Consider the following 22,722-nt stretch of genomic DNA (forward strand, 5'->3'; position numbering starts at 1 on the left):
TCATGGATGCGTGTCACAGTCCTTGGCTGTGGAATCCCAGTGGCCAGGTCAGTGGGCATATACTCATGTGCTCTCTGTCCCCACAGGATGTGGACAACTGGTCTTTTGATGTCTTCTCCCTCAATGAAGCCAGTGGGGACCATGCACTGAAATTCATTTTCTATGAGCTCCTTACACGCTATGACCTGATCAGCCGTTTTAAGGTCAGTGCTTTACTACAGAGAGAAGCAAATAAACTCCACAAACCGTCCATCCTTGTGATTTATGACCAGGGGCGGGCACGTTTTCAATAAACTGTGGAAATTTTCTCCAGGTAGCTTGGATGTGCTATTCTAAGTGCTACCCAGAACTTGTAGCCCATGCTGGCTGGGGGCCTTCTGTGAGGAGGGGCTGGAGGAACCTCTGATCTCCATCTTCTAGAGTCACCATGCAGAACCTGCCACGATTGGGCTCCATGGCTGCCCATCTCCTTCCAGCTTCATTGTGCATGCATGTGCTATTGTCATTGCCATCAGAGGCTGTGATGCCCCCTGTGTGCCATCACCACTGCCGTCAGAGGCTATTTATAGAGGAATGAGAACAAGGAAATACGGAAAATTAGCATAGTGATCACTCACTTCATTTTCTACTTATGCACCAAGTCCTTGGTTTGCATGACTAAAGCTCTTTAAGATCATTCTGACGTCATTCTTCAGGGACCCTAACTGATAAACAACAAGCAGCATCCAAAGCCAGATGTTCTGCAGCTAGGGGCCCCATATTTGATTTCATGTTATTTGACAGTTCTCCAGTGATTTCTGTTCATTGTAAGATCCTGTGATTTTTACTTGGTGCAACGACTGGGCCATGTGCCTTCCACGGCACAGCTCCCTCTTGTAAATGAAGCATGTCCTTCTCTTGCAGATCCCCATTTCTGCACTTGTCTCCTTTGTGGAGGCTCTGGAAGTGGGCTACAGCAAGCACAAAAACCCTTACCACAATCTGATGCATGCCGCCGATGTCACACAGACTGTGCATTACCTCCTCTACAAGACAGGCGTGGCGGTACGTAGATAACACAACTCTTGAACTACACAAAATATGAGGATGGGCTAACACAATCAGCTTCAACTCATTGTCCAAGGGGGTTCATGGTGGCAGGTCCCTCTATGCACTAATGTGCTGTGATCTGACTCACTCCACTTCCACTCTCCCGACCCCTGCCCTTTTCCCAGACCACAACCCAACAAGGACAGAAGATATTTCAGGTACACTCACTTCTTCACTCACCCACCATCCACTAGAACATAGACTCTACAGGATACATTTACTTTTCTAACATTCATTTGTGTTAAAGTGTTGTTTAATTGTTCAAAGGAGCTTCCTTGGCATTTCTCACATGTAAATACCATACTTGGATTGCATTGATAATCTGTCTATATCTAACTCTCTCTCTCAGCTCTGTCTCTGTCTGTCTGTCTGCCTGCCTGTCATCAATTTCTGTCTGTCAATATGTCTGTCAGGTCCTGATAATGACTTATTGAAGGATGTCCTCACTCTTGTTGAGTTTAGCCCATGAAGATGATATATTTTTAGACTCTGTTTCCAGGAATTGCTTCACCCACCATAGAAAGTCTGCGAATTTTTCTTCCTCCTGGACTTGATGAAGTAGACACTGGTTGTCATTGTCATTGCCAGGTTGCAGTCAGTTATAATGACTACAACTGAATATGTGTTAATAGATATGAGTAGTGGTGGTTCTGTCGCATTGCCAGGAAAACAGTGGTGCCCACAGCCTGAAATTTTGTCCAGCAGACCTAGCATGTTATACTAGTTCAATTTTGGTTCAGACCTCTGAGTCTTTTCCACAGAAACTATTGTTATCCACATCTGTCTGTGTGTACCTGATTTATCTTTTAATCTAAGAGCTGGCCTTCTTTGTTGTGGCTCAGCTTTTCCATTTTTAAAAAAATATTTTTAGATTTTTCTTTTGAAATCCATTTTATTAACTGTTCTGCTCTTGGATCCTATGTGGTACCTATGCCTGCCTTCAAAGGAGGCCATAATTCTCAAGAATATTCTTAGATGATGACAAAAGTTAATTATTAATAGAAAGAAATGGCTAAAGCAAAGAATCATAAAGATCTATGCTCATTTAAAATCCTTTTGTATAACCTTAAGTCATATAAATATATTTTATGCCCTTATTTTAAGCACATACTACAAGCTACTTCCTGGGTTCTGTCGAAACAGTATCCCCCCCCCCCCCTCTCTCTCTCTCTCTCTCTCTCTCTCTCTCTCTCTCTCTCTCTCTCTCTCTCTCTCTCTCTCTCTCTCTCTCTCCCCTTCTCTTTTCTGGTTTTCTTTTTTTTTAACACTTTCACTATACCCCTCTTTAAAATTTCTAGATGTGTTTCTTTAAAGATATTCATGAAGAAAGCAGAATGCACAATTGCTAGATTTTTATGTGGGTTCTCAGTGTTCTGGCAGTTGTCACACCTATTCTGATAACAGTGTTATCAGTAACTGCTCAAAGCATTGGACTTATGTCCTAAGGAAGTGGTTCCATTTTTGTGTTCATATTCATTTTTTCATGTCATATCGTATAATGATAATAACCAAGTAGAGCAGAGTTTGGAATAACTATACCAAATCTTGTGAACACCATGACCCTTGTAGTGAAAGTGAGCAGAGGGCACCAAAGGGTGGCCCGTGGGCCATGAGCACAGACCTCAGGTGCTAAGGGGCACAGAGGGATGGGAAACATCAGTGCACCCTCACTCCATCAGTGGAAATCAGCTGAGGGAGGTTCCAGAGTAGAAGTCCTCTCAAACTCCAGTCTAGAGTTTCAGATGGTCTCCTCAGGCACAGATGATAGAGCCACAATTTAGAGTTTCTCGGCCAGAAATTTTACTTGTATTTTTAGCACATTCTCAGGTGACACTAGTTCTGCTATCCAGGGAGCATACTGGGAGAGCCCTTGTCATCTCCCCGCATGTTTACCTGTGTGTCATAGGTATTCCTCCATAATCAGATAGTAGGTCTGTATTGTGTGTTTGTGCATGTGTGCTCGTGTGTGTGTGTGTGTGTGTGTGTGTGTGTGTGTGTGTGTGTGAGAGAGAGAGAGAGAGAGAGAGAGAGAGAGAGAGAGAGAGAGAGAGAGAGAGAAGGAATGAACTCAGGAGAAGACTGAGGCCTTTTAAAATCTTCATGTTCATTCTCCTTGACTTTCTGGGGAAAGGTAAACTACTACTTAACTCTTTCAACCCAGGGCATTGCTTCAAAAATCACAAGTCCCAGCCTCCTCACAAGCAAAAGCAACAAAAAACTTATTTTTTTCTTCCTTTAAAAAATTTTGAATATTTTTTATTAGCTTTAAGTGGTTGTACAAGGAGTTGCATTCACCAAAGCACTTTATGAATACAGTGTGTCTTGATCAATGCCACCCCTTTCAACATTCTCACCCACCCCTCCTAACCTACCCCTTCTCTTATCTTAATTTTAGGGTATGCATTGATTATCTTGCCTTTTTTTTTTTGTCAGTCCTGGGCCTTGAAATCAGGGCCTGAGCACTGTGCTTGGGCTTTCTCAAGGCTAGCGCTCCACCATTTAAGTCATAGCTCCACTTCCAGCTTTTTTTCTATGTATGTGGTACCGAGGAATCGAACCTGGGTCTTAGTGAATGTTTGGCAAGCACTCCACCACTAGGCCAAACTCCCGTTCCTTATCTTGCCATTTAACAAAGCAATTTATGTATATAACGTATATTATTCTGTGTCATCACTGCACCATCTTCACTCCCTTTGACCCATGCCTTCCCTTATTTCTCAATGCCGTGGCATATACAATGAATTCACTGAGTGTCAGAAAGCTCCTTTGGCAATTTCTCACAGCTGCAGGGTGGAAAGGAGGCAGGGCAGGTATGTTGTCAAGGCTGTCTGAGGAAGGGGTGGGTCACTTGACTGCTCTGTCTCCCTGTCAGAACTGGGACCAGGTACCTGACTACTCTGTCTCCCTCTTAGAACTGGCTGACGGAGCTGGAGATCTTCGCCATCATCTTCTCAGCTGCCATCCATGACTACGAACACACAGGCACCACCAACAATTTCCACATTCAGACTCGGTGAGCCTGGGAAGTGTATGGAGAGAGGCAACATGAGGCAGGGACAGTGTTTCAGAAGTCAGCAAGCTGTGCCTTCACTAGCTTTCGCTTGCATGGCAGCTACGAAACAATGAAACTTACAGGCAGAAGACGAGGCTGGTGGTCAGCTTCAATCAATGGCGAGAGTTGAAAGCAGTCACCGGTTCCTAGTTCTCATTTTACTCAGATCAAACTTGAAGACTTTCTTCTCCTCTACTGTAATGTATTTTTTATGGGGTGCTCTGCCTGTTTCTATTAGGTGGTGCAGAGTTTGAGTAGAGATGGTGTAAGGCAGTAAGGACAGATGGTTGGAGGGGTTGGGTTGATGTGATCGCTAATAGTCTTCTTGCCTTCCAATCTCTGAGGTTCTGGTGAGATGGTCTTCTCACTCTCTCTGCTGATCCCTGTTCAGAAAACTAAGTGGGCTATCAGATCCGTCATTTGATAAGTAAATCTAACACTTTTAAGGTTGGCTAGATCTACTCCAAAGTTTGGCCAGGGACAGGTGGATGCCGTCCTGGAATAGCCTGCTCAGGAGAGAGCTCACTCCATCTCCACACCCCCAGCCCCGACATTTGGCCACTGCAAAGCTCTGAGAAACCAGTTCCTATCTCCTGACTCAGCTTCTTCAAGGAGACATGAAGGAGCGCTAAGAGTTGAAGTTTTTATTAAGTTAGAGATATAATAACATATAGCCCCCTGTCTGGTGAGAGAGAACCATCAGAAAGTAGCTGCTTCTTACTTTCAACTGTGCTCCTGTGTCTTTCTTATGGAAAAATGTTAGCATCAGACTTCTTCCAGAGGCAGCTCACAGACAGCTAAATGGTCCGTACCATTGCATCCATTGAATTAAATATGAAGGAAAATTAAAATCATTCCAGAAAGTGAAAGGAAGATCGACATTACCCATGTTGAGAAAAAATGCCCAGTAAACAAAATTCACCTTCGCCACTAGTGAAGGTGATTGAGATGTGGTTATGAAATCGTTTTCTCAGAGCTGTCAGACTGAATGTCACAGACTTCCTGCCCACACATGGGTCACAGAATCTTGTTCTGCGTGGATGGATAATTTGTACTGCTCATTTAGCCTTTGGGTTCTACCATTTACATGGGACAAATAATCATTTCTAAACTTTGGGTGAGCGACGGTGCAGGCCAGCCTGTCTGTGCCAGCTGAGCAGACCTCAGCAGCCCCCTTCCTCAATGACTGTGTGTGGCTTTCTGTTCAGGTCAGATCCAGCCATTCTCTACAATGACAGATCCGTACTGGAAAATCACCACTTAAGTGCAGCCTACCGCCTTCTGCAAGAAGATGAAGAGATGAATATTTTGATCAACCTCTCGAAGGATGACTGGAGGTGAGGCTAAGGGGAGAGGCTCGTAAGTCAGTGTGGAAATTATGGAGATGGATGCTGAAACTAGACCCTGCTTAAATCTTTATTTGTATTCTCTTTCTGTCTTTACCTCTTTCCATTCCACTGCTCTCCACCTGTGTGCAGTTCACTCTTACTTCTTTCTTGTTTTTTCTGGACCTAGATGTTCAAATGTATCACTGAAGGCTATAGAAGATTATGCTTAAGGCCCACCAGTTTTATTTCACCATCTTTCTGCTTTTATATCAATGGGTGGGGAAATGGAACAAATTTTGGTCAAAGAATTCAATATTATGCTAAAGATTCTTGTGGAAGAAAATTTGTCAGTGTTGTCTAATAATGTCCAAAAAAGGGCACTTTGCAAATATCTATTATTACCTTAAAATTCCTGTTGATTGTAGTGAAGCTCCATAAATGTGAATTTTTGTCATTTATCATTTGGGAAAACACCTTACTATTGATTTGTGTTTTACAAGAATCTTTAAAAATGTTCCCAGGGAATTATTTAGATTGTGGACTAGTAGGCGTAGCGATGCAGCCTGTAGTCCCAGCTGTTCAGGAGGCTGAAGCGGGAGGATCCTGAGGCTGAGGCTAGCCTGGATAAAACTAACAAGACTTCATCTATAAGACAAAATGTAAAATACCAATAAAAGGGATAAGAGTATGACTCAACCAGCTTGCCCTGGGCAAGCTCAGTACTAAATGCTCAGTAGTAAAACCTCCCCCCACCAGAACAAAAAGAATTTATTCCTGTTTCCTAAATTATGCTATGACCTTGGAATTAAACATGCCTGAGGTTGAGTACAGACAAAATTATTCACTAGCTATGTGAGACTGAGAATGTTATTTGATCTCTTTTATTAATATCGAACATTTAGCAAATAGACAATACCACAACTCAGCACTAGTTAGGATTAAAATGACATTATCCACTTAAAATGCACACTTTGTGGGATCTCCAAGCCATTTTGCAAGTCACTACAGCTCTAAACATAGGTCAGAGTATTTTAAAGCTTATAGACAAACTCAGATAAATCTTTTGGAAGCTCTGTATTTGTCGTGGCTCAACACGTGTTTACATTTTCATTGAAATATGAATACTGTTCATTGAATGAGTATGCACTCTGAAAGGATCTAAATAAGCTATACAAGGAATGCAAAGAGTGGGTCTAAGGCAGGAGGATGGTGAGTTCTAGGTCAGCCCGGGATACGTAGTGAAACCCTGCCTCCACCGGAATCAAGCCATAGGGAATCTTTAGCTTTAGCTTTATTGGACTGCACTGGTCTTGGCCATCATCTACAAAAGGCAGAGCTCAATAATTACTCAGTGTTCATCATTAGCAGCACCCAGAGCTTCTCATCTGGTGAATGAAAGATGTGGGCCAGCAGGAAACAGCTTGATAGGTCTGGTAAGTGGGCCCACGCTCTTGTTCTCATGGCACCCTGGCAAAGTTCTCTAGAGCCTGGACCCTTGCTTCTTAGGATATGTTAAAGTGCAGACAGGCCATTGGTCCCTTTCTTTATTTTTGTTTGGGATTTTCTACCTCTGTTGAGCCAGTACCCACAGCTAAGGCAGAAATCTGGTCGCATGCAGGCCACGTCTAACCCACCACTTATTTTGGTTAGGAGTGGCAGGAGATAAACTAATCTCTGTATTTCTGTATGTATATATTTCTGTATATATGTATGTATGTATGTATGTATGTATGTATGTATGTATGTATGTATTTCTGTATGTATGTATTTCTGTATGTATGCATGTATGTATGTATCATTTTAACTTCCATTCTGTTTTTTCTCCCCAAGGGAGTTTCGGACATTGGTCATCGAGATGGTGATGGCCACGGATATGTCTTGTCATTTCCAGCAAATCAAGGCAATGAAGACAGCCTTGCAGCAGCCAGAAGCGTGAGTGAGCTGTGGCACAGCGATATGGCGTGTTTCTGGAACTAGAGAACATGCTAGGTGTCTGCAAGGAAGGTGTTCACATCCAGGCTGTGGTGTGGCGTGTCCTGAGGATATGGAGTGTCTTTCTAGGTGTCCACCCTAGAATGTGTCCATACCCTGAGCCTGAGTCCTCCACCATGACTGTGCCAAGTGGGTTTTTAGTCTGGTGTTGGGAGGCGAGAGCCTGGTGTCCACACCTCACAGTTAACACCCACTCTCATTAGGGTTGCAGTAAATGATGGGGCTGCCAAGTAGAGTCATTTCCTGTGGGGAACTAAATAATCAAAGATCCCTGGATGCAGAGGTAACAGATCAATGAGTGACTCTTGTGTCCAAGTTGCCTTCTGGAATGGTGAGTTGGAGTGAGATGTTCCTAGTTCAGTGATTATAGAGACTCAGGGAGCGCTAACCTAGTTGGAAGATGGCTCCACAGAGACGAAGCTGAGGCAGGTGTGAGGTGAATGACAGAGGGCCTAATGAGTCACCTGTGTTGTCTACACTCTGGGCTCATAGGATTGAAAAGCCGAAAGCTTTGTCCCTGATGTTGCACACAGCCGACATCAGCCACCCTGCCAAGGCCTGGGACCTGCACCATCGCTGGACCATGTCACTGCTGGAGGAATTCTTCAGACAGGTACTATCTCTTTGCTGGTCATCTCTGTGCTGGCCTCAGCTGAACGATTTGTTTTATCCCAGGTCATTGAGGAAGAAGGGTTTCATAGCTTCTAATGCTTTCTGGCTGTCAATGTTTGAATCTTACCTAAATTCTGGTTCATGGGTCATCATCACAAGAATTTCATGCATGTCTACCCTATGCATTTCTGTTCCATAGTCTTTTTAAAATGCCATTTGAGGAGTCTCTTTTCCTCTTTTTCCCTTGTTGGTTTATAGAAGGGTGTTTATTTGGCCATCATCCTGCAGGATTCGGTTGCTAAGCTCTGTGTTCTATTTCTGTTATAATTTGGGGGATTGTTTCTTCCCATTGAATAAGACTGTAATATGGAATTCCAAAAGTCAGTGGCAAATAAGGGCTATGAAATCACCAGACTTTGTTTTCCCTAGTTATATTCTAACGTAACTACCAGAGTTTTTCTGTCTTTAAGAATAGTCTCAGCTGGGTGCTGGTAGCTCTAGCTAGTTGAGAGGCTGAGATCTGGGAATTAAGGTTCAAAGTTAGCCCAGGCAGGAAAGTCAGTGAGATTCGTATCTTCAACTAACCACCAGAAAGTTGGAAGTGGAGCTGTGGCTCAAATGGTAGAGTGCTAGCCTTGAGCAAAAAAAGCATCCAGGCCTTGAGTTCAAGACCCAGGACCAATACACACACACACACACACACACACACACACACACACACACACACACACACACACTTCTCTATTTGCTTTAAAACAAATAAGTAAAACTGAGAAAGAGAAAAGGAAATAAATGAACACCATCAAGACCAAAGCCCTCTCAGGTTCACATTCATGCACCAACCTCATGTCTAGAGGAGCTGTCATCCATTATCTGCTTTGAAGACATGAGGGCCTGATACACAGATTGTGAGACTGAATGTGCAGGTAAGGAAGCAAACTCAGTCAATTCTTACTAATTCAGGAGCATCAGTTAAGGAAGCAAACTCAGTCAATTCTTACTAATTCAGGAGCATACCTAAACCAGATTCATCTGGTGCTCTAAACTGACAAGAGATAAGCTCTTCTGTTGTGCCATAGCTCACTTTCTGCGGCTCTAAAACACCCAGGTCCCTTATAAATACAGATATGTTTAGATCATGGTTTGGGATCTGGAATGTACTAGAGCACAAGACTGGCATTGGTGTGAGCCTGTTGACTGCTTCCTGACATGGAGAGTGATAGCATGGAACAGGTGTGTTAGCTTGATCTTCAAGGACAAAATGAGGGCCCACCCCTGATGAACTCATCTAGCCCTAACTACCCCCAAATACCATTAATATCCAGCTTTGGGGATTAAGGTCCTGAGAGTATATTTGAGGAACTTAGTCTTGCTGTGAACACCACTACTTGGATTCTTGAAAACAAATTATCCTTGTGATTATTTTCTTATGCTTCTGGTTTGATAGAAAGGATGTGTGCAAGCGTGTATGTACATGCATGTAAATATGATGTAATAATAGTTTTCATTTCATCCTCATTATGACCCCAGGATGTTGGAATTACTATTCCACATTAAACTTGAATCTTTCAGTGTCCACAAATCCCTGGGTCTAAGGCAGGATTCAACAGCAGTCAGTAACTGCTCTCTTGAGTGCGTTTTCCAGGTGTGATTTGAGAACTGATCCTACTAGAAGAGGAGTTACCTTCCCTTTTCTGATGATGACTATTGAGCTTCTGGGTTGCATTCTGATAAGCCATCCTTAATGAGCTAAATTTTCCTTATCATTGCCTTATAGCCTTGCTTTTGGTGAGTTGCACCTGTCAGTCATGTTTTGTCTTATATAATTTGATAAGCCCTCATCTATTCTAGTTCTTTCTAGTCCATAAAAATGGACTAGGCTGGTCCATTGGACTAGTTTGAATTGTAGTTTCAGAGCCTGGCTATAGCCAGGAGAGGTATAGCGGCTGGTGAGGGGCCCTGGTGGGCATGGGGAAAAATTTGCCCACTGTCTCATTTTCCCTGGGGAGCCTCATGCTACCTACTGAGACTTTCTTGGGGATAGCATGAGCCTTTGTGGTGGGATATAATGGCTGGTTCCCAGTGGGATCTGCTCCCTGCATCCTTTGTGTGGAGTAAAAAGCCCCATGAAGACACATTACATCATGTAATTGTAATTAAGACCAATGTCCTAAGTGGCAGTTGATGCTACTAAAGAAAATCTGGGTAGCCTCACCTCCTATCCCTTAATTTACTATGACCTCTTGTGTTTCTAGGGTGACAGAGAAGCAGAGCTGGGGTTGCCCTTTTCTCCTCTATGTGACCGGAAGTCCACCATGGTTGCCCAGTCCCAAGTAGGTAGGTGCTGGCCTCTTGGGGAGAGGGAGCCTATGTCAGGCACCAAGCACCTGGTACCAACCCTGCTGCTCTGCCAGGTGGCATTGTAGGGGACTCTGGCTGTGTGCTGGAGCCAGGACAGCCTCTCCTCAAGCTGTGGCTGGGCCCTGGCAACCTCAGGCAATGGTACTCTGATATTTCTGACACTCTCTGCCAAGAGAAAATGGGGCTTCAACTTCCCCATGAGATAGTGGGGTCAATGTCTTGCTTATCCATGATGCTCCTTCTACCCTGAATTCAGGGCAGGCTGATCTTCTAAAGGACCTGAAAGGGGCCCTTTAAATTCCTTCCTCCTTCTGTTCCTCCCTACCCTGCCTCCTTTCCTTCTTGCTTTCCTTTCCCTTCTCTCCCCCCTTTCTTCTCTTTCTCCATTTTTCCATCTTTCCTTCCCTATAATTCTTTATTTGTGTTTCAGAAGAATGCTTTTTGTTGGTGGTGGCAGTGATAATCTGTGCATTGCAAATCGTACATTATGCATTATAAAATCCTCAGCTGTGGGAGAGGGTACCAGTCTGTCAATTGTCATCAGGAATCTCTACCTGCAAAGAGTGAAAGCACTCCGAAAATAAATTGAACCCTAATTTGATGGCTCCACTGCTTGCATTTTGAGCACTTCTTTTATTTATTTTTTTTTGTACAGTGCATCATGGCTCCTGTTAGGTGCTGGGCACTGCTAGACACTGGGATGTTTTAAAAGCAAAGTGAACTTAGTAGTTACTGTTAAGACATTAAGGGAGTGTTGGGTGGTGGACAAGATATAGTGCACATGAAAATCCAACACTGAGGGCTGGGAGTTTGGCCTAGTGGTAGAGTGCTTGCCTAGCATGCACAAAGACCCCAGTTCAATTCCTTGGTACCACATACATAGAAAAAAGCCGAAAGTGATGCTGAGGCTCAAGTGGTAGAGCTCTAGCCTTGAGAAAGTCCAAAGACAGTGCTCAAGCCCTGAGTTCAAGCCCAGGACTGGCAAAAGAAAAAAGAAAAAAAATCCAACATTGATACAACTTGCTAGCAAGACATCTTGGTTCTTGCAGCCCTGCTTACTTCCTTCTTGCCTATCATGACCCATGAACTTTCTTACAGAACATTTAGAAGTCATATGATGTTTCAAATATCTTCAGAGTCTTTTAATCTTCCTCTAAATCCTGCCTCCAAGAGTCCTCTCTCCCCTGAGCTCTGGGTGGCTGCCTCCCTCAGCTTTTCTCTTCCAAGCCTGAGGTAGTCACCTCCTGCCCGCATTTCCATCTTTTGCCTACCCCTACAAACAAGGAGCATGTCTCCTCCCTGCCAGTGCTCATATCCACAACCTCTGTTAAGGTGTCCTCAAGTCTTTCCTGGTGAGAACTGCCTCCTTTGCTTTCCCAGGGTTCCTTATCTGTCCTGTGCTCACTCTGGGGTCGTGTTGTGCTCACTCTCCTCAGGAGAGTTAGGCTTATCCGCGGGATTATCCATTGTAGCAATGGAAGGGGGTCATGACATTCAGATCCTCCCCAGCCGGGGGGGGGTGTTGCATGGGGAGGGGGCCATCTGCTCCCGCTTGCTCTGCTGAGATGTGGCTGCTTTGTTGCAGGTTTTATAGATTTCATCGTGGAGCCCACCTTCACTGTGCTCACCGACATGACCGAAAAGATTGTGAGTCCCTTAATTGATGAGACTTCCCAAACTGGTGGGACAGGACAGAGGCGTTCCAGGTCAGTGAGGGCGTGGGGGGCAGGGGTCGGCATTCTGCATGGATAGTCCCTTGTGGGTGTGTCTTTGTGGGGATTGCTTTATCATCTCTCTCCTGGCCACCCCAGTCTATCATCCCCACTTCTGCAGTCGTACCATAATGAAAGTTCTCTTCCATGTCCGTGCAAAGCCTTGCACTTGGCCATCAGTGAGGGAGAGCATGGAAGGAATGGGAAGAGCAGGGAAAGAACCAATTAGGTGGAAGGGAAGGCAGGAGGAGGATGAGGACAACAGGACCCTATGGATGCTCAAGAGGGATGCACCTGCATTGTTTGCTCACAAGAAAATGGACTCCCCTGTTCCTGTCCCCAGAGCTGTACAGCTCTGCAAGGACAGATGGACTCACTCTCTTATCCAGTCTGCCTTCATTGACTTTTAGGGGAATGGATCCCATTTAAAGCAAAATCTTCTCATGTCATGTCTCCAACAATCTCATTTTTCTGGGACTTGAGGAACCAGAGGCAGAGGGATTGTGGATGCAGGGGGAGGGTAGAGAAAGAGGACCATATCACTGGTTAGCTTGGGAAAACAATTGGTTTGGAGATAGGCACACTATGAATGCATCCACATTCAGTGATGTTACTGGATCCTAATTACAAAGAAAGAAGACCCATTAGGAATACTGAGAATTTAGCTAGTATAATGTTAATATCACTTCCTTCCCCTCCTTGGAAACTTTAGAATTTCCCTGCTGTCACATATAGGAAAGGGGATAATTACAACCTGGAGTCACAGGAATTGCATATCTACTACCTGACTTGTCTGATCACCCCTCTCATGGCTTGCTCATTTTTACTCTTCTGTTTTGTTTGATCTTCATCTTCTCTTCAGTCTGAACAGCATCAACTCCTCGGATGCAAAGCGTTCAGGTGTCAAGAGCTCTGGGTCAGAAGGAAGTGCCCCCATCAACAATTCCGTCATTCCTGTGGACTACAAGAGCTTCAAGGCCACCTGGACGGAGGTGGTGCACGTCAACCGGGAGAGGTGGAGGGCCAAGGTGCCCAAAGGTAACGTGGGGTGAGGGACACCCATCCAGGAGGCTGGTCCACAGTGTGAGGACCACTGTGCCCAGAGCTCTAGAGCACAGGCTCGTCATCCCTCATTTATGGGTGTTGCAATTCAGATTGAAATGTCAGGCTATAACATTGCAGATGATAAGGGTCCCCAGTCTTGATCTTCATTGTAGCTATCACTCAGTGAACGATAGGATGCTCTAGTATCATGTCCTTTTATGTGATGTGAATCAGCTCCTCCTGGTATGAAAACTCTGAGCAAGAACATCATGTCTCATTCTCACTTCATGCCTTGTAGCTAAATGTGAGACCCTTATTCCTCCTCCTCTTCCTCCTCCTCCTCTGACTCTTCCTCCTCCTTCTTTTCTTCCTTCTCCTCCTTCTCTTTCAAGTTAACCCATTATTTAACAGTTACTGAATGTCCACACAATTAGCAAGGCATTATGTTAATAATATAAGAAGACACAGTAACAATATAGAGTTCCTGGAGCTTAGTGACCCAGCTGATCCCAGTGGCCTGCAGAGACAAACTTTCAACGTGGGCCAGCCTTTGCTAACATCTGTTGTGTGTCCACTTCCTCCTAGGCTCCATGCCCAGGGTAGAGAAATAAGTAATTGACATCCTTATCTTGCTGGTCACAGACAGAAGGAAGAGACATTGTCACACAGTTCATCTAAAAGATTAGGAGTCATCACCCCCTAAGAGCCCTGAGCTCTAGACCCTAGGGGAGGACAAGGACAGCTTTGAACCCAATCACAGCACCTGCCCTTGTGTTTTGCGTATGCTTGTGCAACACACGACAAGAAAGTAGGATGGTAGATGTCTTAGACCATGTTATGTTTCAATAATAAAAAAGTACATGATTAGCAGAGAATAGGCACTTATTTGCCTCAAATTTCTGGGTCACAAGAAGTCTAGATGCATAGGACTAGCATTTGGTGAGGGCCTTGCTGCTTGGTGGAGGCTGTCATGTGGCAAGACAGAGTGAGTGGCTAGCTTGGGTCTCATCCTTTTCTTATAAAACCACTAATGCCATCAGAGAGGGCCGCCTGTATGAAACCATACCAATAGAAGACCATAGGTAGTCTTGGTACCTTTTGAGAACCCCCTAACCCCCATTGAGAGGGGATTCTAGAATAGGAGGGAATCAGACTCAGGTTGGATTTGCTTATATTGTGACCGGCCCCAGAATCCTGTTCACTCAGCTATTTGTTTTATGTAAAGGATTTAGATTTATGAGGCTTTGGGGGACAGAAGTGGCCCCTTATCACTTTGGGACAGGTGTTGGTTTTGTGCTATGATGGGAGCCCACACTCTTTCCTATTTTAAGCATGGCCTTTCAGAATCCATTCATTGCTTTCAGCCTGGAAACCTTTCCCGTTGGCAGGCGCTGCAGGCAGCCATGGATTCTGCTGTATCCTCTCAAAAGAAGTACACTCTCCTAATCAATTGCACTCATTACACATGAAAACCCAGGTCCTGACAACACACAGTTTAAAGAGGTACTCGAGAATCATTTGTTTGCAATGATCTTGCATACTAATATTACCCTTGGAAGCTAATCAACCAGGGAAGCATTGGAAGGTTCCTTTCTCTTCCCAACAGAAAACTGGCCCATTGCAAAGGATAGATAAATAGTTTAGAATTTATAATTATAGCAGCATGAAAGAGGTGGTCTGTCCCTAAAGCTGTTGGGATCATTGGGAAAGTGTTAGGTAGCCAGGACTTAGGGTTGATCTGAGGATGGAGAAAGGAGATGGGTCAAGGTATAGAGTATGGGTTATGGGAGTTTTGTGGGAGGGTAGTTTGGTACTTGAGGCAAATTCCAGCTAATGGGGAAAGAGAGAAATGAAACACAACTTGCAAAGTGTCTTTGAAGCTCTTTGAGATTGAATTTGGAGGACAACAATGCACATAAGAGAATGGATGCAAAGAACAGATGTACACAAATCACTGGAAACTAGGTTAGTGACTGACAAGTAGTATCATATACACAAATCACTAGATATATGGTAAATGGGAATTGCTATTTAAACACATGAGAAAAGGAAGAGCCATTGTGAAGTAAAGCTGATGTCCTGGTAGTAAGAGCATCAGTAGAAAATTCACATTTTAGCACATTTCCAGCCTCCCAATATTGCGGTTGATGGGTGACTGATGGTAAGGAGAAATCAAATTACAATCATCTTTCTGTTGGTAGTCCCTTTCCCTAGCTGATTCCACGCTATTTTTCTACTGTTATTTATGTGAGCCATTGTCTCATCACATCAATGAGTCACATCAACGTGGATAGTTTGAAGTGGGGAGCATAAGGAAATAAACCATGCCGTTGGTGATCTACTAATCTCAAAGCTCTATGAATGCCAAGGCAAAGCCAAGACTTGAAAAGTGAATTCCAGGAGCTTGGGCATATGTAAATTAGAATGCCTTCACCTATTTTTTATTATGTAACAGTGTTAGCAATAATAATTTCACCACAAGAATATAAAACAATGTGATGGAAATGGAGGAACAAATCGCTACCTCCTGTGTGTATATTTTTGTTTCCCTTACATTAGGTTGCTCATCTTGATTTGTTGCATTTTGATTACCACTGTTTGGCTGATTGTACCGTTATCAGCAATTTCAGACCCAAGCCAGAGATAGAAACTTAGAGCAGGCAGAGGCACTCCCCTGCAGGTGGCTGCACTGAGAATAAAAATCCAGGAGGTGTAGGTGTGATTTGATCATGATGTCACTGAGGCACCATTCATTAATCTAAATAAATCTAAACTGTCATAGGTACGTAGTTGTCTCTGGACAAAAGCAGATTTGGTATTGGAATGTATTTCTTCTAAGGTGATTTTTTTTTACACTTTCCACAGAAAATTGGTCTGACTGAGTTGTCATATGAATTTTTCATGCTTGGGTACTATTTTATGGTCTTTTGTAGCCAATCAGAATTTAATGCCTTCAGTTTTTATCAAAATCATTTTCAACACAGATATCTTAAATGCTGAATGATAGCCATGGATTCAGTGGGGGAGGATTATAAATTATGTCTCCTGAAAATGAGCTCTGCATGTAGTGAATTTGCTTCTTCTTGCCTCAGCTTTCCTCTCTATGTAGAACAGTCATCTTTTTATTCATCTACATTAGAGGTTAAGGAAGCTGACATTTGTTGAACAGTTTTCTCAGACTAGGCTCTGAGAGTGTGTATATGTTCTTTTTATATGCTTGTGAATGGTGTTGAAAGTGGAATATGTATAAGCAAGGCTACATTGCCTGATGGTATAAATCACAGTTGTATTGCACTGGGTCCACAAATACTTCAGGAGAATATGTTGTGGGCCAGGTGTTGTGTCAAACAAGGATGGGGTGATGTGTGAGCCCCATTTAGGACACCAAAGAATGAGAGGAAGGACCAGACAGAAGATGGCATTCATTCTGCAAGAGCATTCTTTCACTTTTTAGTTTCAGTTTCTACAGAAATTAGAAGACTATTATGCTGCAGATGGACATAATTTATTTATAAAGAAATCCTTCCATCATAATACAATTTCTTGGAAAGTAGCATGTCGTGAAACACTGAAGAACAAATATTCCAGTTTCACACCAGCGCTTCTCAATCATTATCGCATATAGAAAACATTTTAACCAGCCTATCCTTGTTTCTTTCTCTTCAGAATCTGCTTTAATGTGTGTAGTGGGAGTTGAAGCCACTGATTGGTATGGAGGAATAGATGGGAGGGTGGGGGGATAGACTGATCATCTGTCAGATCAATAGAAGAATGGTTGAAAATGCCATCACATATTAAAGAGGTGAAGGGAGCTGAATGGGAAAATAAAGTCAGACATCATAAATATAAACCATAAACCTCATGGACCATGAACCTAGACATTATTTGGATTATGGGCTGATAGCAGGTGGAATGAAAATGAGCACATTCAGATGCACAAATATAATCATATGCAAGGCAGCTTTTTGTAAACACTAAATACAAGGGGAAGAAAGGGGACTCTTGAAAATGAGCTGTAGGGCAATGTCTACACACGTGGAGACAAATGCAATGATCTTTTCCATGTGGAGATTGCGGAACAATCTGGAAGGTCTTGGGAGTGAGCCGGATGCTGCCTGAAAGGGTCTGTAGGCCACAAAGTGGGACTGGGCCTTGTCAAGGACCAGATGCTTTCTCAAGCATGCGTCATCTGAAACAGGGCCTGCCCCTGGACACTGACCGGCCTATGTATTCCTGACCCCTGGCCAAATCTGCTTTTGCAAAAGAGTTATTTTTGAACTACATTTTAAATTTTAAATTAGCTAAAGAAATATACCCCTAAAACTTAAGGTCTTTTTTGTGTATTAATTGATATTTTCCTCCAAAGAGGCAACTCTCCTAATGGTGTGACCTTTCTTTTTCCTTTCTCCTTTCTTCTGTCTCCTTCCCCTGCTCTCCCTAACTTGCTGGGATACAGAAGAGAAGGCCAAGAAGGAAGCAGAGGAGAAGGCTCGCCTGGCGGCTGAGGAGAAACAGAAGGAAATGGAAGCCAGAAGACAGGCTGAAGAAGGTGCTGCCAGCAAAACAGAGAAGAAGACTTCAGGAGAAGCCAAGAGTCAAGGCATGGGCAATGGTGTCCACCCCAGCAAAGTTGACCACCCTCGAGGGAAGAACCCCAAAGGCGACAAGCCCTCTGGAGGGAAGCAGCAGAATGGTGAGAATGGCGCAGGTGGTGTGAGAACAGTGGAAGGTTATTTGTAGGGATTTTTTTTTAATTTTTGGTTGGTCGTGAGGCTTGAACTCTGGGCTTGAGTTGAGTGCTGGCCCTGAGCTCTTCAGCTCAAGGCTACTACCCTCCCCCTTGAGCCACAGTACCACTTCCATTTGTGGGGATTTTTAGGAATAGATGAGAGGAAACGTACACACACACACACACACACACACACACACACACACACACACACCAGAAGCAGCTTGCCGAGCCTCCCTGACATCCAGAAGACCATGAGGATCCATCCCATCAGAACAGCCATTAGCTCACCAGCTCACCTGCCACTCACAGTTTAGCTCACAACACCGGCACAGTCTTGAGGGCTTGCCAGTAGAGCTGTGATGGAAGCTCACACACATCCAGCAGCCAGGCTGCAGGAGTGAGCATGCCCTACATACAGGAGACATGGGATATGGTGAACCACATATCTTGCCTTGCCTATAGTTGAGGATTTCCTAGGATACATGGCTGTCAGTCTTAAAACCAAAAGTGTCCTAGACAAACCAAAGGGAAAGGGGGGCCACCATAACTCTTGTCATCCATCATTTCTTATATTGAATGCCACAATACTTACTCATTAGCAACTATATCAAGTTTTGTTCTAGGAATGAGTGTCTTAGCAATGGAAACATCATTGGAAGCCCATGATGTCATCGGGAGATGGTGAAATACTGGTGGAATGTGGGCATGGAGTCCTGGGTGTGTGGCAGATACAATGCCCAATCACTGTAGGCAAAGAACCAGGCACTGGCTTTTTTGTGCCTGGGAGCTGGAGGTGCGGCAAATATCAGGGAAGTCCTCTAGAGGAAGAAGCATCTGAGCCAGGTTGGGTTTTGTTTTGTTTTGGTCCGCTGTAGAGGTTGAACTCAGGGCCTTGGTGCTGTCCCTGAGCTCTTCTCCTCAAGGCTAGCACTCTACCACTTTGAGTCACAGCGCCACTTCTGGTTTTCTGGTGGTTAATTGGAGATAGGAATCCCAAAGGACTTTCCTGCCCAGGCTGACTTTAAACTTTGAACCTCAGATCTCAACCTCTTGAGTAGCTAGGTTTAAAGGAGTGAGCCGCCAGCGCCTGGCCTCTGAGCTAGGTGTTGAAGGCTAAAGTTTTCTGCTCAGGTAAGAGTGAGACTTCTCACTGATGCTTCCTGTGCTTAGGGAAGGTTTGTAAGTTCAGAGTTTCCACTGCTTGCTTGTGTCAGGTAAGCTAAGCAGCAATGTAGTCAAAGTCCATAGTTTGCCTTTTCTGCCTGGCTTTGTCTGATATACTTAAGCTTTCTCTGTCTCTGTAAAATACACATAATACCATTCATAGTACAGACTGTGAGTCTTCGCTAATGATCACGGTAGCAAAATAATCCCAAAGAACAAACCATAAAAAAGAAGAAGAAAGAGGAGGAGGAGGAGGAGGAGGAGGAGGAGGAGGAGGAGGAGGAGGAGGAGGAGAAAGTGGCGGCAGCAACAACACATCCCTCGCTGCCTGTACCACGTGCTGTTTTGAGGCTTCTAGCTGCTATGCTGTAGGTCTGGGGAATGAACAGGCAGAAAGTATATACAGTGAAAGTACACATGTGTCTAATGGGGGTAAGGACATTGTAATATGCCTGTAAAAGTAGGTCATAGTACCTGGACACTCTCACATGATCTTTCTAAGAGATAAGGAAGATTATTACCCTGACCAGCCCACCCTGCCAGCAGTCTGGTTCTGGAGCTTTCTCTTAATGAGTGTCCTTGGTATTCACGTGAGTACAGTTTAGAAAAAATAAAGATCTGGTCCAGCTGGAACTCATGGTCCTGCAGTTGAAGTTTTGCCTTCCTTCTCTTTCTTGAGATCAACCTTACCAGTTTCTCTGTTGGTTCATAAACCCAGTGATGAAGCATCTGCCCAGCTGGAGCTGAACCCAGAGCACAAAGTCGCTGTGCCCAGCTCAGAGGTCTCTTTGCGTGGTGACCTGAGCTGAGCTTTGTGACTATATGTAAGTAGAGGTGGGCAGGTGCAACATTTCCCCTCCCCAGCAAGCACGACAAAGGGGTGTCTTGTGGAAAACACATCTCAAGGGGTAGGGAATGGTGGCTGAGTCATGCGTCCTATACTATAAATCTCTCATCTCAAATGATGATACATAAAGTGTGAAGAGAGAGGGTAAAGAGTATATAATGGTGCCTTTCCCTGATTGAAAATAGTGATGAGAATAACTGGACCATTTACTCAGTGGACATGGAGTCAGTCTCAGAGGTTGTACTTGTGATTGTTCTTTCAACATTGAATTATTTTAAAATGCTAGCAACTCTATGGAGTAGAAACATTTTTCTTCCTTTTGCATATGGAGAAATGGAAAAGACACAGCGATATTAAATTGCTTGCTTAAGTAATGAGCAAATCCTTACCATGTGCCAGGTCTGGTGCGGTTGTGAAGGTAGGCAGGGAAGGTGGAGACTTACCTGCCCTCCACAGAAAGCTCATTTTTGATCACAGAAGTTGGCACATGGTTCCTATAATTAGCCAGAGAATGGAGAGCCACAAGGTCCCTATTATAACTATTCAGCATTTCCTGTCCAGAGAAGAGCTAAAGATGCTTCAAGGGCCACAACTGAATTCTAATATGATTTCATTTATGGAAATTGAAATGTGAATTCTAACTAATGTGTTGGTATTGTGAAATCTTAACATTCCCCTCAAACCTTTTAGAGAGGTAAAAAGCATTTTCAGTCCATCGATCATACAGCAGCATTTATACCAGGTTTGCCCTGAGGTTTCCCATGATTGAGTCAGTGAGAGTAAATCACTGGATGCCAAAAAGCCAGAGAAGGCAGAGAAGACTGCCAGTTTATTTTCAAGATAACTGGAGGCAGAGCTTGCACCACACAAATTAGGAGCCTGAGCATTCAAGGAGATTGGCTGAACTCGCAACTGTGTTTACCTCTCAAAGTCAGCAGTAGTCCGCTGTTTCCCTGGAAAATTAAGCATGAGATGAAAGGTGGGAAAAGAAATCAATTTAGTGCAATAATAAGAAAGGCTAATGGCAATTGGGGAATTTGATACAGCAGCCTAATTAAGATGATTTATAACTGCCCAGAAAGGCTCTTGCGTTTCCCCTGTTTATTGAGCAACAGCTCGCATTCCCCATTATTCTCTGTGCAGCCCATGGGAAATTACCTAATGGGTTCTGTTTGGGATCATCGAGCACACCTGTACTCCTTTCCTGGTACCCTGCCTCATGGACTGACAAGGTCGTTTCCAAGACTGTGGGGAGGCCATCCTAGAGGCTTGGTCATTGCTGCGAAATGACCACACCCTCTAAACTTTCATTTCCATCAAGCAACTTCCTGTTCCTCCAAAGCCCTAGCTGCTAGCCATCTTCCAGAAAAACCCAGTGACTGCCTTGACTTTTGGCAGATGATCTGGTCATACTCAGCCTGGGGTAGTTTCACATGCAGGGCATCTTGAAGCCCCTGTAGAGTACATACAAAGAGTAAGGGAGGACCTGTGTCCTGGGGGAACTTAAAATATTGACATGACTTGAGGTCCTCTAGTCCATCTCTGCCTACATCCACAGGAGAAAATAACAGTATTTGAACTGCTCTGAGGGCTTTGAAAAAAAGACTTTTCTCTGCTCACTGGTGGTGGTAGAGGGGGAAGGTCGGGTGCTGTACAAAGCCTGAAGAAGAACACTCTGCTCTTTAGCCATTCCAGCCAGGTCAGCGTAGTGTAGAATAAGAAAGAGAGCATAAAAGATGTATAGATATGATAGGAAAGCTATCCTACCCAAAGATGGCTTTGAGTTAGCCTTAGATAACTATTTCTTCAGAGATGTCAAGAGCAGTGGGATATAGAAATGAGAAGAGTAAAATAAAGGAAAGGAAAGTAGCCAAAGAGGGCATGCGATGGTGGGTATGGTGGAGGGTGGTCATATTGGCCTGTGAGGCATGATTTACTGACTCCTGTGTGTGGAGACGATGGCTGTGTTTAACTTTTCTATTTACGAGTTCATGCAAGTGATTGCAAACTGAGTTTTATGTTAGCTTGGAAATGTTTGACTTGTGGAGAAGATGGACCAAAGGGTTTCTTTTCTACCTCTCTCTGTCCCTTCCTTCCTTCTTTCACATATGGGCTGTGAATGGCAGTTCTCCAGTGTAAGTACATAGTGTCTTCATTTAGTGCTCTTTAAAAAAATCTTATAAACTTACTAGTTCCATCGTAACTGAATTAAATACATTCCTTTTTCACACGTTCCTTCTACATTTCTAAGAATAATGTTTCCTTCCGCCTTAAAAACTGCACATTATCTGGGTGTCAGTGGCTCACACCTATAATCCTAGCTACTCAGGAAGCTGAGATCTGAGGATCACAGTTCAGAGCTCGCCCAGGCAGAAAAGTCCATGAAATTCTTATCTCCAATAAAGTATTCAGAATAAGCCAAAAATGGTGCTGTGACTTAAGTGGTAGCGCATTAGCCTTGGGCACAGAGAGGCTCAGGGACAGAGCCTAGGCCCTGAGTTCAAACCCCAAGACCAGCAAAGAAAGGCCAAAAAAAAACCCCATTAATTTGGAAGGGAGAGGGATTGGGATGGGGAAAATCTGGGAGAAAATGAGGAATGAGGTGACACTGTTCAAAAAGAAATATATTACCTGACTTATGTAACTGTAACTCCTTTGTACATTACCTTTACAATAAAATTTATATAAAAAATAAATTAAAATAAAAACCCTTTGGGGCCGGGGGTTTGGCCTAGTGGTTAAAGTGCTTGCCTAGCATGCATGAAGACCCGGGTTCGATTCCTTGGTAC

At 43.9% G+C, this 22,722-nt stretch overlaps 1 protein-coding gene across 5 annotated transcripts in view; it reads left to right on the plus strand.

Moving 5' to 3' along the window:
- The window catches only part of Pde1c (phosphodiesterase 1C), a 213,462-nt gene that overhangs the window by 145,391 nt on the left and 45,349 nt on the right, over positions 1-22,722 (plus strand). For all 5 annotated transcript variants that reach the window (XM_090332680.1, XM_090332681.1, XM_090332678.1 and 2 more), the window contains exons 6-15: positions 87-203; positions 904-1,044; positions 4,002-4,102; positions 5,350-5,478; positions 7,300-7,401; positions 7,954-8,074; positions 10,329-10,410; positions 12,020-12,140; positions 13,009-13,184; positions 17,647-17,883. In XM_090332680.1, the coding sequence (XP_090188806.1) occupies positions 87-203; positions 904-1,044; positions 4,002-4,102; positions 5,350-5,478; positions 7,300-7,401; positions 7,954-8,074; positions 10,329-10,410; positions 12,020-12,140; positions 13,009-13,184; positions 17,647-17,883 (1,327 nt within the window). The remainder of the gene's footprint in view (positions 1-86; positions 204-903; positions 1,045-4,001; positions 4,103-5,349; positions 5,479-7,299; positions 7,402-7,953; positions 8,075-10,328; positions 10,411-12,019; positions 12,141-13,008; positions 13,185-17,646; positions 17,884-22,722) is intronic.

The sequence above is a fragment of the Megascapheus bottae genome, chromosome 5, assembly GCF_031878675.1.
Source record: "Megascapheus bottae isolate mThoBot1 chromosome 5, mThoBot2.hap1, whole genome shotgun sequence".
In the NCBI taxonomy this organism is placed as follows: domain Eukaryota; kingdom Metazoa; phylum Chordata; class Mammalia; order Rodentia; family Geomyidae; genus Megascapheus; species Megascapheus bottae.